Source organism: Puma concolor, chromosome B3 (assembly GCF_028749965.1).
Source record: "Puma concolor isolate L17-30 chromosome B3, mPumCon1.1.hap2, whole genome shotgun sequence".
NCBI classification, from domain to species: domain Eukaryota; kingdom Metazoa; phylum Chordata; class Mammalia; order Carnivora; family Felidae; genus Puma; species Puma concolor.
Genome location: NC_141672.1, coordinates 131,712,888 through 131,727,516, shown reverse-complemented (window position 1 = coordinate 131,727,516; position 14,629 = coordinate 131,712,888). Strand labels below are relative to the sequence as shown.

At 38.1% G+C, this 14,629-nt stretch overlaps 1 protein-coding gene and 1 long non-coding RNA gene across 8 annotated transcripts in view; one reads left to right on the top strand and one right to left on the bottom strand.

The window, feature by feature from the left end:
* TTC23 (tetratricopeptide repeat domain 23) overlaps positions 1-14,629 on the bottom strand; it is a 105,062-nt gene that overhangs the window by 73,994 nt on the left and 16,439 nt on the right. For all 7 annotated transcript variants that reach the window (XM_086711434.1, XM_086711433.1, XM_086711436.1 and 4 more), the window contains 2 exons: positions 7,398-7,597; positions 1,090-1,213 (listed from right to left, as the gene is read on the bottom strand). In XM_086711434.1, coding sequence (XP_086567560.1) covers positions 1,090-1,213; positions 7,398-7,577 — 304 coding nt within the window. In that variant the 5' untranslated portion in view covers positions 7,578-7,597. The remainder of the gene's footprint in view (positions 1-1,089; positions 1,214-7,397; positions 7,598-14,629) is intronic.
* Positions 4,311-7,550, top strand: LOC147580382 (uncharacterized). The gene is made up of 2 exons (XR_015252844.1): positions 4,311-4,516; positions 7,438-7,550. It is a non-coding gene; the product is annotated as an uncharacterized LOC147580382 (long non-coding RNA).

The window sequence follows — 14,629 nt, the reverse complement described above, 5'->3', positions numbered from 1 at the left end:
TTGGGTGGCAATTCTGTGCTTAGCACTGTGGTGTTTTCCACTTCTTGTTATTTTATTTATTCACTGGATCCATCCTGGGAAGTTAGTACCACCATCATTATCATCACTTTTAAAGAAAGGGAGTACACCTCGTCCTGGGTGAAGGAGAAGAAGACATGATATCCTGTTGTTTTTTGCCTTCCCTGCATCCATTCCTCCTTCCTTCGTTTTCTTCTGAGAATGCCCAGCCCCTGTACACCCAATCCATGTGATTTAGCCAAGGTCAGCCTGTCCTCCAGGATCTAGTGGAGCCAAAAGGCAGATCTATCATCTGACTATTCCTTGCCTTTGACCTACCATCCAAGTCAGCCCCAATAGAACCCCCAACTCCTGAGATTTTGGTGAAAAGACATTCTTACTTTTTTTTTCCCTGGGAATGCTGATGAAGGAAGTCTAAATAAAACTTCTGCAAGCCTTGCTGCTGCCAGATGGGCAAAGCCTGGGTAAGAACAAAGTCCATGCAGAGAAAAACAGAGCCAAGGGGAAGATTAAGAGAGAAACACAAATCTGATGACATTGGTTGAACACCTGGTTTAACCTGTGTAGACACCTGGTTGTCTATAGCAAGTTTTACCCTTGCGTTTTCAAGTTGTATGAGCCAATACATGAACTTTTGTTTACTGCTGGCTTGATTTCATCTCTTATTTATGTTTTTTTTGGGGGGGAGGGGTGTTGCTTACAGGCAAGAAATTCTCCATCAAAACAAATGTGAATGGATCCCATTGTAGGCCCACGCTCCATGCCTTGGGCCCCTTCTGCAATACCTTCAAAGCTAACAATTCTCTCCCAAGAACCCTACTTTTAAGATCATAAATAAAGGGCTCTCCAAAGCCCTCCAAAGGGCTAAAATCTTCCTTCTCTTTTTTATATATTATATAAAAAAATCTCATTCACTCTTTCTGAAATGAGATGGCTACTCAATGGGTGGAGAGGAGAATATTCAAGAAAACTGAATCCTTCTAGTTATGTGTGAGTCACATTTGCACGAAAGAGCAGAAACCCATGGATTGTTACCTCTCCCCCTCCCGCCACCATTGGAGATGAACTCACCTTTCAGCTGGAGGTAGCCTTGGGCCAGATTAACATGTGCCTCTGCTAGTTTCCAGTGTGAGTCACCATAGCAAATTCTCGTCAGCGCCATGCAGCGTACAAGCTCGCGGACAGCCTGTTCATACTGTGACGGACAGAAAATGGGCTTACGAGCTAGATGACTTGAAAACACAGAGTCACAAAGCACAAAGTCAACTAGCATTTTTGTCCATTCAGTGTATATTTCCTGAGTACCTACTAGGTGCCAGGGATACATCAGAGAAGAAAATAGACAAAGATCTGTTTTGGGCTGTGGGCGGTTCATCTATTAGGGTGAAATAGACAATACCTGACAGAAATGAATAAACTTTATAGTATATTTAAATGGATAAAACATTTAAACTTTTAGTACCTTATGAGAAAGATAACAAATAAAGAAGAAATAGAAAAAGAAGAGCAGACATCTAACCATTCCCTAGGCTTTCGCTGCCCATCTATGAACAGCTACTACACATTCAAGCACCAGGGGGCAAGTGGTACCAGTTTTCAAATAAGGCTCTCTGGTTCTCCATTCAAATACCTTTCTTAGCAGCCTAGGGTATCAGCATAGCAAATGAGGTTGGCAACTGACAAACAGATTTCATTAAAGCAGTGAGAAGTCCATTTATGTTCAGTGTCTGGACCAAGAGAACAGGGAGCTGGTATGTCCAGTTCAGGTCAGCTCGGAGCAGCAATATACTCAAAGCAAGGCTGGTAGTTTTAAAATATAGCTCCAAAATCCTTTGACTCTTTCCATCCAGAGATAGGGGATCTCTGTCTCCTTCCCTTTGAATCTGGGCTTTATAACTGGCTGATAGAATATGGATGGGATGAAGCAGTGCCAGTTTGGGGGCCCAGGTCTTAAGGAACTGGCTGCTTCCGTTTTCTGTTTCTTCTTAGAAACAGAACACAATTGTGGGCTGAGTTGTGTCCCCACTGCCCCTTAAACTCAAATTTTGGAGGCCCAAGTACTTTAAAATGTGACAGTATATGGAGAGAAGGTCTTTAAAGAGGTAAGTTAAAATGAGGCCGTTAGGGTAGAGCCCTAACCCAACATGGCTGATGTTCTTATAAGAAGAGGAAGAAATACCAGGGATGGGCACGCAGAAAGAAAAAAATTGTGAGGACATGGGGAGAGGGCACCGTATTCAAGCTAAGCCTCCAAATGACATCAACCCTGCCAACATTTTGATCTTGGACTTGTAGCCTCCAGAACTTGGAGAAAATAAACTTCTGATGTTTAAGCCACCTCGTCTGAGGTATTCTGTTATGGCAGCCCTAGGAAACTGATAACCTAACCACCATGCTATGAGGAAGCCTAAAGAGAGGCCCTTGTAGAAAGGTACCAATAGCTGACACCAATTAGTCAATCAGAGGAGGGAGCCATCTTGGCAGTGGATTGTCTCTTTGTAGATAGAGTCCAGCTAAAGCTGGGAGTTTAGGGAATGGCTTCCTTGGAGACATAGCAAGTGAATACAGTGAAGAAAAAAGAAAGAAATGATGAAAACACTTGGGAGTCTAGACAGACAGTCGGGCAAAAAGAGAGAGGACCTGATCTGACAATGAATCTATCCCAACCACAGATTTCTAAGAAGAGGGCTATGTAGACTGAAAGTCAGGCCCCTCAATTGTAGCCTGGGTCCTCACTACCTGCAACTGGGGTACAGAAGAGCAGCCTGCCCTCCCTCAACCTTTTTACTTGCTAGAATGCACACTCCAAATATCCCTTTGGCTTTCTGATCTTTATTCTGCCAGTTCCAGTGGCTTCATCCAACAGGCATAGGGAGGAGGCAGACAGAAGAGAAGTATAAGTAGGCAGACAATTTCATAACTGGGATGTGCCTTGGAAATAATATAATTTGATCCCTTTAATTTAAAGAAGAAATGTAAATCTGGAGAGATGAAAGGATTTATCACCAAATGGTAGAGTCGAGACTTAAAATTCAGCTCCCTGAGGCCAAGTCCAGAGTTCTTTTCACAAAACCATTCTTGGGCCACGTGAAATTTCTTTAACTCCTTAACATTAAAATATGCAGCTCTGATGATCAGTAGGTCTGGCCATATATATATTTAATAATGAGTTTTTGGGGTGCCTGAGTGGCTCAGTTAAGCGTCAGACTTCAGCTCAGGTCATGGTCTCACCGCTCATGAGTTCGGGCCCCACGTCAGGCTCTGTGCTGACAGCTCAGAGCCTGGAGACTGCTTCTCATTCTGTGTCTCCCTTTCTCTCTGTCCCTCTTCTGCTCACACTTTGTCTTTTCTCTCAAAAATAAATAAATGTTCAAAAACAATTTTTTAAATAAAAAAATAAAAATGAGTTTTTAATACCCAAATCTTGGTGTCTAAACACTATTCTTTGCTAAGAATCCACAGCTGGAGCAGGGAAAGTATAAGATGAATCTGAAAAATCTTGCTGTGTCTGAAATGAGTAAAGATCAATGGGGATGTATCGAGGAGGTGGGAGCCAGTGTGAAGGGGCAAATACCGGCAAATATGAAACAATTCATGTTTTGACGATTATAATAGATGGTAATACATTTCAAAAGCAATTTCCTGAGCCCATAACTTATATAAATGAGTGAATAATAGAGTGTAAAGAAGGAACACTCTTCCTTATAGAAATGCCAAATAAATATTGAAAGAATGCTGAGGTCAGAGAATTTGCCATTTGGCAAACATCGTAGTAATAACTGATTCAAGTGAGAATCATTAATGGACGCTAAAACTAGGGGGTGACATTTTAATGAGGAAAAGGACACACACACAGTTTTGCTGAATCTTCCCACAAGATACTTATTAATTACAAAGGGAAGAATAGTAATCCCATAGAGAAGAAGCCTGCCAGACAGCACCTGGACCAAGTGATCAAAGTTAGCATCACGGTAAAGAGACAAGAGGACACCATATGCGTCCTGCTGTGATACACTAAAAAAGACCCATAGGTCTTGTCTGTGGAATTCTGGCCCAGAATGGACAACCTGTATCTAATCATGAGGACACACATGAAAAAAGCAAATTGAGAGATACTGTACAAAATAATTGGAGTGTACTTGTGAAGGACTGAATATTTGTGTCCCTCCAAATTCATATGTTGAGGCTCTAACCCCCAATGTGGCATTTAGAGACAGGCCTCTAAGGAAGTAATTGAAGTTAAATGAGGTCATAAAGGTGGGGCCCTGATCCAACAGGATTACTGTCCTTATAAGAAGCGTCACCTTTCTCTCCCCCTTCTTTACCACTGCCCCCCAACACAAAGAGGTCATGTGAGCACACAGCAAGAAGGCAGCCATCTACAGCCCAAGGGGAGAGCTCTCACCAGACACAGACCCTGCTGGAACCTTGCTCTTAAACTTCCTTCAGTCACCCAGTCTGTGGTGTTGTATTGTGGCAGCCAGAGCAGACTAACACAGTAAGTTTTTCAAAAATATCAAGATCATGAAAGACAAAGGCAGGCCAAGGAATCGTTCTAGTAGATTATAGAAGGCTAAAGAGACTTCACAACTATATTCTATGTGAATTAATAGAGCAGAGCATGGATCTGTCTGATTTTTTTTCTGCCAAAGACGCTATTGAGATAATTCAAGAAATATGGATAAGGTTAGCAGATTAGATAATAATATTATACCAATATTAGTTTCTTAATTTTATTTTATTTTTTTAATATGAAATTTATTGTCAAATTGGTTTCTATTCAACACCCAGTGCTCCTCCAGTTTCTTGATTTTAATCATGATCCTGTGGGTATGTAGGAGTATCCTCTAAGATAGTTAGGGGTAAATCTATAATATCTGTAATTTACTCTGAGATAATTGAGAAAAATAATGACACACACACACAGAAATAAAGCAAATGTTAGCAACTGGTGAGTCTTGTAACTTTTCTGTAAGTCTGAAAGTATTTTAAAGTAAAATAATGCCAACAAAAGGTTATTTTAAAAAGCAAATTACATCATGTTAATACTTTCCAGAAAACACTTTTAAGGGCTTGCACGGCACTTAGCTGGAGACCTGCAAGGTCCTAAGTGAACTGCCTGCCTCTCCAACTGCATTTCACGTCAGTCTGGAGCTTCCTTTCTCACTTCAAACATGTCTCGCTTGTGCCCACCTCATAGATTTTACATGTGCTGCTTCCTCTCCTTAGAACTCTTTTCCCTTAACTCCTCCAAGCTGGCTCCTTCACTTCCTAAGGTCTCAGCTCTTACGTCACCTGTTCATAGACAGGCCCACTCTTTCCTCAATAGCACTTGACATAGTCTCTGGCTTGCTAGTGTATTTGCAATGCGGACTGCCCCTCAGCTCCATGAGGCCATGCAACCTGCCTGCGTTGTTCACCACGGTATCCAGGGGTGCCTCAACTGAACTGCAGAACACAGAAAATAATTTAGTGCCATCCTAGACCCACAGAAGAGAAGCTAATTCTTTACACACATTGAATGCCTTAGGGCATTAAGGCTTAATTCTCTTGCAGGACTCTGGTTGAGAAAGGCTGCCAGCCCAGTTCCTACCTAGCACACAGCCTGGCACACAGTGCATACTGATCTGTTGCATAATGAATAAGTACACATTCAAGACCAAATTCATGCCTCCTCTCCATAATCCTGCTCTTCCGCCTGTATTCATTTAATGGCAAAGGGTCTGGCAAGCCTCTAGTCACCCAAGTTGGCTGAGACCTAAGTCATGAATTGTATACATCCACTCTGATTCACTCTTGCCTCTACAAACCCTACATCCCCTCAGTCACCAGGTCTTCCTGATTCACATTTCCAAATTCCTGCCAGATGATCTTAGCATCTTTACTGACCCTGCTACATGTAGTTCAGGCTCTTCTAATTCCTTGCTGGTATAATTACAAATATCTTCTGAACTGGGCCTCCTCCTCCAATTTTGCTCCCTTCTCACCCTTCCTCCACTCAGCTATGTGAGTGATCATTCCAGACGCTCAAATCTGCTTGTGACACTCCTACTTATCATCCTAGGAGAGTTTCTACTACCTTTAGGAGGAAATCTGAACTCCTTCTCTGGGTATTGAACACCCTCTGGGCCCCAGCTCCTTCCATAATCCAACCTCATTTCCTGCGCTATGTCACTAAAGCCTGAATCCTATGGAAGCAACTTAAGTGTCCATGGATGGGTGAATAAATAAAGAAAATATGATACATATATATAATGGAATATTATTCAACTGTAAAAAGTAAGGGAATTCTGCCATTTGTGACAACATGGATAGACTCGAGGCATTATGCTAAGGAAATAAATCAGAGAAAAACAAACACTGTATGATCTTACTTATATGTGGAATCTTAAAAAACAACAACGAAAAGCTTCATAGATATAGAGAACAGACAGGTGGTTGCTACGGGGTTGGGAGGTGTGTAAAAAGGGTGAAGGCAGTCAAAAAGTACAAACTTTTAGTTATAAAATAAATAAGTCCTGGGGATGTAACATACAACATTATGACTATAGCTAATAATACTATACTATACAGAATAATACTATTCTATATCTGCTACCCCTGCCCAGAACACTATCGTCTTCGCTCTTACCTGGCCTACTCCTAAGCACTGTTATCAGTGCAGGCCAAGTCACTCCCATCCCAAGAAGCATGCCTTAACTGATCTCCTTTCACCACCTCCGTGCCCACTGCCTCCCCCTTCCTCTACGTTTTGCATCTATTTCACCCAAACTTGAGTCCATCACAGAACTTATCACACTGACTACCATTGTCTCTACCCCTGCCTATCATCGCAATCAAACCATGAGTCCCTCCAAGGCAAAGGCTAGCTTTCCCATCCGTGCCCCCAGCACCTGCACAGCACCTGGCATATATTAGGTATACATTAGATATCTGTGAAATAAATGGATGGACAAACAGGGCCCAACACCTAAGTGGTGGCAGAAAAATGCATATGGAATAAGCAAGTGAATGAGTAAAACTTTCAGAAAACAAGATCAAGAGAAGTTTTGTCTGCTTTGTTATGTTCCCATGCCTAGACCTGGCACTAGGGGGAGCTCAATAAGTGTTTATTCACTGATGGAAAAAGATGGCAGTAGATCAAACCTACAACCCAGTGGTCTAGTACACACTTGCCAGAGGTCAGGATAGACTTGTTTGTTCATTTCTGCATTCATTCAGCAAATACAATGTTGACTGTACCAAGTGATGTGCTTGGAGCCCCGAGGGGCTACACCCACTCATCCCCTATATACTCTCTTGTACCAAAGAGGGTAGAAATATAGCCTAGACGCTCAGTCATTATCAGAGCACAGGTGTAGAAAATGAAGGATCCTTACTTTGTGACTGCTAGAATAAGACTTCGCTTTCTCTTCACAGAGGTGGAGTTTCTCTCGAGGAGGCTGGAATAGTGCTGTCTGAGGCAGCTTGTTTTGGATCTTCTTTCTAGGTGTAATGCTGACAGCAGCAACAATTTCATCCAGGTGATTGGATATGTGGGTTTCCTTTGATTCTTGCATATTTTTATATACATTGTCCTCTAATTTTTAAATAAGAAAACAAAGGTGTTAAATGATAATTATAGTTACCTTTATAAATACACATTTTCCCCAGAAATTGATGCTAGGTCTAAGAAAATTTCAACACTTTACCCATGACTTCTTTGAAATTGGTAGCATTTCATCCAAAACGATCTCAATAGCTACTACTAACTTCTCTGTAAAACTTTCAGGCTGATTTCCACACTTTAAGCTAAACCAAACATTCCTCATTCATTTATATATATGTATATAAATGATATAGATACATACATATATGTATATGTATAGATACATACATATGTATCTATACATGCACGTATGTATAGATACATACACATATACATACATGTATGTATATATACATACGTGCGTGTATATACATACGCGCATGTATATATACATATGTGCACATATATATACATATGTGCATGTGTGTGTGTATATATATATATATATATATATATATATATACATGTATGTATATATATTGAACCCAACTGTGGTTCAAAGAAGAAATCAAAAAAGAAATTTGAAAGTAGCTTTAACTGGATGAATATAAACACAACATATATATTATATATATAAGTATAGACAAAGGAAATCAGCCAAGCCCAAACAACTCAGAACGCAGATTAGATCACCTGAACACCAGCTGACCTTGAAGGAGGAAAAAAATGATTTATTAAACTTTCACTTCTGGCCAAAATGGAGTTATGGGGATCAGATTTATTCTCTTGCCTGAAATAACCAGCCAACCAACAAACACACAAAAACAAAAAACAAACAAAAAAACCCACACAGACCCAAAAAAAAGCTATGGAATAATCATTTCCAAGAGACAGGATATCAGATCTGATCAATGGGAAAAAGAAACAAAGTGAGGCCCATGATTGCCCCAGCTTATTGCTTTGAGAAAGTTTCCAGGACATGCAGGGAGCGGAAACCCAGAAGTAACCTGGTGGACTCTCAGTTGAGGAAATAGAGCTGAGGATCTGGGGAGAACAAGGGAGCTAGAGTTCAAAGGAGAGATTACCGGAGAGGATAGAGATGCACAGAGAGAGGATCCTGGAGATTAACAGAGGGATCCTTACAAATATGGGGAGAGAATAATGATCAGCATGTGTATAAGAAAAATACTTGAATCTGGAGAAAATCCTCTAGAAATATTGAAAGGAACAGAGTCTGGCATTCACACGGGGCTGGCAGTGCCTGCTCCCACCAACCAACCTGGAAAACTCATAATTCATGATGCATTGGGTAAAGCACTCAGAAGAGTTTTGCTTCAGTAAAACCCCTAGACTGAGCACTGCTTAGACCCACCTAATAAAGCATAAAAATAAGATCTAAAAGGATCAATCTGTTTCTGAGTAACTTAATTGTACCAGAAGACAAAACTAAAGGATGTATAGGAATACAAAAACAGGTAGCATGCAACAAGGTAAAATTCACAAAGTCTGACACCCAATTAAAGATTACTAGGTATGTGAAGGGTCAGGAAAACATGGGCCATAATGAGAAGAATAATCAATCAAAACCCAGAACTGACACAGATGTTAAGTTAGTAGAGAAGAACAGTTTTTATAATTAATTGTATTTTACATGTTTAAACAGTTAAGTAGAGACAGGGAAGATATATATAAAAAAAACAAATTGAACTTCTAGATGTGAAAATTATATGTGAAATGAAAAATACACTACATGGGATAATGACAGATTAGATATTACAGATGAAAAGATGACTGAACTTGTACACATAGGAATAGAAACCATCTAAAAAAATTGACTCCTTATAGGAAGCAGATTGTAGCAGGGACAGAAAGAATATTTGAAGAAATAACAGCCCTAAATTTCCCAAATTTTTGAAAAACTAAAAAGCTAGAGATCTAAGAATTCAACGAACACTAAACACAAGAAACAGAGAAAACTACACCAACACACACCAAAACCAAGGTAAAGTGAAAAATCTTAGATGTAGGAAAAAACCATATTAGTATGAAAAAATAAAGATACGAATGACAGATTTCTTGGAGGAAAAAAAGACACATGAGAAGAAAGTGAAACAACATACTTAAAGTATGTAAAGAAAAAAAGTTGTCAAGGTAGAATTCTGCACCAGTGAAAATATCTTTCAAAACCAAAAACTGAAAGAATTAATCATCAGCAGATTTGCACTCCAATGTTCTCCACGAATTATTAAAGGAAGTCTTTCAGAGGGAAGGAAAATGATAGCAAATGGAAATCTAGATCTACACAAAGGGATAAAGGACAATGGGAATGATGTTTACAGGGGCAAATATGATAAGACTATTTTCATATTATTTAAATCTCTTTTAAATAAAGAAAATATTTAAACCAACTTTTTAAACAAAAAAATAATAATGTTCTGTGGGGCTTATAACATATGTATAAGTGAAACGTATGACAACAGAAGCATAAAGGCTAGGAAGGAAGGAATGACATTGTGAAGTTCTTATACTATATGTGGAGTGGTATAATATTAACTGAAGGTAGACTAAGTCAAAGGTGTATAGTATAAACCCTAAGATACCATTAAAATAACAAAATAGAGAATTATAGGTAATAAGCCAACAAAGGAGATAAAAAGACACATAAAAACAATCCAGTAGAAATGATAAAAAGGAGGGAAAAGGGAACAAAGAAAAAATGGGACAAACAGAAAATAGATAGCAAGATGACAGACTTAAATCTAACCCAACTGTATGTTGCCGACAAGAAATTCACCTCAACTAGAGAAAGAAAATTAGACTGAAGATAAAATTATGGGGGTGTCTGAGTGGCTCAGCCGGCTAAGAGTCTGTCTTCCACTCGGGTCATGATCTCACAGTTCGTGGGTTTGAACCCTGTGTCAGGCTCTGACAGCTCAGAGACTGCAGCCTGCTTTGGGTTCTGTGTCTCCCTCTCTCTCTGCCCCTCCCCCATCATGCTTTGTCCTTCTCTCTCTCAAAAATAAATAAACATTAAAAAAAGACAAAATTATGGAACATAATATACTAAAATTAGACAAAAACAAACTTGGATTGTCTACATTAATATTAAAGTAAATTGTACAGCAAAGAATATTATCATAAAGATGGTCATTTCATAATTATAGAAGGCCAATTAGTCAAGAGGATATAATTATTCCAAGAGTTTATACACTTAATAACAGTTTCAAAATATGGGACCCCAAACTGATGGAAATGCAAGGAGAAATAGACAAATTCTCAATTATAGTCTGAGATTTCAGTACCTTGCTCTTAATAGTTGATATACCACGAGGCAGAAAATCAGTTAAGGATACATAAGACTTGAACTACATCATCAACTAACTTGGTTTGACACTTACTAGAACACTATACTTAAGAAGAGCAGAATACACATTCTTTTCAAGTGCACATGGACACGAAGACAGATTCTATTCTGGGTCGTAAAACAAGTTTCAAAAAATTTATAAGGATTCAAGACATAGAAAATATATTCTATGACTACAACAGGATTAAATCTTAAATCAATAATACAAAGATATCTGGAAAATGTTCAAATATTTGGAAACTAAATAACACACTTCTAAAAAAACCCCAACCATGGTTCAAAGAAGGAATCAAAGAAGAAATTTGAAAGTAGCTTTAACTCAAAGAATATAAACACAACATACAAGAATTTGAGAATGCCACTAAAGCAGTCCTTATGGAGAATTTATAATATTAAATGCCTATATAAGAAAAGTAGAACGTTCTCAAGGTCATAATCTTAGCTTTCACCTTCAGCGACTTGAAAAAAAGAGCAAATTAAACTCAAGGTAAACAGAAGAAAAGAATTAATAAAATAAATAATAAAGCTAACCTCACATCAATGAAATAAACATAGAAAAACAATAGGAAAAAAATCTATGAAAACAAAATTTGGTTCTTTGAGACCAATCACATTGATAAATCTCTATCTTGACTAATTATGAAAAAAGGAAAGAAGACACAAATCACCAATATCAGGAATGAGAGAGATGACATCACTACAGATTCTACAAGTATTAGTTTTTTAAAAAATAGTTGTTTATTAGGGGTGTCTGGGTGGCTCAGTTGGTTAAGCGTCCGACTTCAGCTCAGGTCATGATCTCGCAGTTTGTGAGTTTGAGCCCCACATGGGGCTCTGTGCTAATGAGCCTGGAGCCTGCTTCAGATTCTATATCTCCCTTTCTCTGTCCCCCCTCCCCCTCGCGCTTGCTCTCTCTCTCTCTCTCTCTGTCTCAAAAATAAACATTAAAAAAAGATTTGTTTATTTTTGAGAGAGAGAGAGAGACAGAGCATGAGTGAGGGAGGGGCAGAGACAGAGGGAGACACAGAATCCGAAGCAGGTTCCAGGCTCTGAGTTGTTAGCAGAGAGCCTGGCCTGGGGCTCAAACTCATGGACTGTGAGATCATGACTCGAGCTGAAGTTAGATGCTTAACCGACTGAGCCACCCAGAGGTCCCAACAAATATAAATTTACTATGGGAATATTATGAACATCTTATGCCAATACATTTGACAACTTAGATGAACAGACAAATTCCTCTAAAGACACAAAATACTAAAGCTCACGCAGGAAGATATAGTTTGAATAGCCCTATATCTATTAATGAAACTGAATTTGTTTTTTAAAAACCTTCCAAAGACAAAAACCAAAAAAAAAACCCCAAACAACTCCAGACCCAAATGACTTCATTAGTGAATTATATCAAATATTTAAGGAAGATATAATAGCAATTTCATGCAACTTTTTCAAGAAAATTGAAAAAAGAGAATATTTCCTAACTCATTCTAGGAGACCCTGATGTGAAAACAAGACAAATACAAGACAAGAAAACTGCAGATCAATATCCATCCCTCAGGAACATAGATGCAAAAATTCAAATTTTAGCAAATTAAACCTAGTAATATGTAAAAGAGAAAATACATCATGACCAAGTACAGTATATCTCAGGAATACAAAATTGGTTTAACACTCACAAAACAGCCAATGTAATTCATAATACTAATAACCTAAAAGAAGAAAAACTGCATGACCATCTTGATCAACACCCAAAAAGAACTTGACAAAAATCTAATATATAATTTTCTAATAAAAAAAAATCTTAGCAGAGTAGGAATAGAATTGTACTTTCTCAATCTGATATAGGGCATCTGTGAGAAACCTACAGTTAACTTGGAGTTATTGGTGAAAGACTGAATGCTCTCTCCCTAAGATCAGACACAAAACAAGGGGATTCACTCTCAACATTTCTATTTAACATTGTCCTGGAGGTTTCAGTCAGTGCAATCAATTAAGAAAAAGAAACAAATGTCAACCAAATCAGAAAGGAAGAAGTAAAACTGCCTTTACCCACAGATGGTATATCTCTATTATCATCTATGTAGATCTGATGGAACACGCAGGAAAAATCTCCTAGAATAAGTAAATTTAACAAGGTTGTAGGACACAAGAACACTATACCAAAATTACATTTCTGTATATTAACAATGGATAATCAAACTGAAGTTAAAATAATACTACGTACAACAGCATCAAAAATATGAAATAGGAATATATCTGCCAAAAAATGAATGTGACTTACATAATTAAAACTACAAAGGAGCTGAGAGAAAGGAGACATAAACATGTACCAGGTGCATGGGTTGTAAGACTCAATACTGTTAAAATGTCGTTTCTCCCACATTGATGTATATATTTAAAGCCTTCCCAATCATGGTTTTTGTTGTTTGTTTTTGTTTGTTGTTTTTTTGTTTTTGTAGAAATTGACAATCTGTTTCTAAAATTCATATGAAAATGTAAAGGACCTGGAGTACCCAAAATGACTTTGTAAAAGAAGAACAAAGTTAGAGGCCAAATGTGACTTTTCATCAAGATCTGTTGTAAAGCTAGGTATTTAGCAAGGCAGTTTGGTATTGTTGTCAAGATAGACAAATAGGTCAATGGAACAGAATGGCGAGTCCAGAAATGAACCCCACTTATATAAACAATTTACCATTGACAAAATTGCACAGGCAATTCATCTGTTCAACAGATGGTGCTAGAATAACTGGATATTCACATGTGAAAATAAAAATGAAACAAAAATCTTTGATGCATGCCTTACACCATACACAAGAATGAACTCAAAATGGAACACAGATCTCTCTATATATAAGAACCTTTGTGACCTTGGATTAGGCAAATTTCCTAAATATGACACAAAAGAATCATAAAAAAGACTTGATCAAAATTAAAAATTTTCTGTTCTTCAAATGAAACTGTGAAGAGAATGAAAAGACAAGCCACAGGCTGGGAGAAAGTATTTATAAAATATGTATCTAATAAAAGACTTGTACCTGGAATGTGTAAAGGACTCTCAAAACTTAACTATAAGAAAACAAATAGCTCATTATGAAAATGGGCAAAATATTTTAATAGACACATCATCAAAGAAGCTCTATCAATGACAAATAGGCACATGAAAAGATGCTCAACATCATTAGTCATTAGGGAAATACAGTTAAATTCACAATGAGATGTCATTTGCAACAATCAGAACGACTAAAATTAAAAAGATTACTAAGCATTGTTGAGGAGGTGAAACAGGAACTCTCACACACTGTTGGTAGGAATGTAAAATGCTGCAATCACTTTGGAAAACAATCTGGCAGTTTCTTAATAAGCTAAATATACACCTAGCACATGATTCATTTAAGTCCTAGATATTAACATAAGAGAAAAGAAACCATACATTCACATAAGGACTTACGCACAAATGTTCACAGAAGTTTTATTTTTTATTTTTTAAATGTTTATTTTTTTAAAAAAAATTTTTACTGTTTATTTTTGAGAGGGAGAGAAAGCACGTGTGTGCATGCATGCAAGCAGGGGAGGAGCAGAGAGAGAGGGAGATATACAATCTGAAGCAGGCTCCAGGCACAGAGTTGTCAACACAGAGCCTGATATGGGGCTCGAACCCACAAACTACGAGATCATGACCTGAGCCGAAGTTGGACGCTTAACTGACTGAGCCGCCCGGGCAC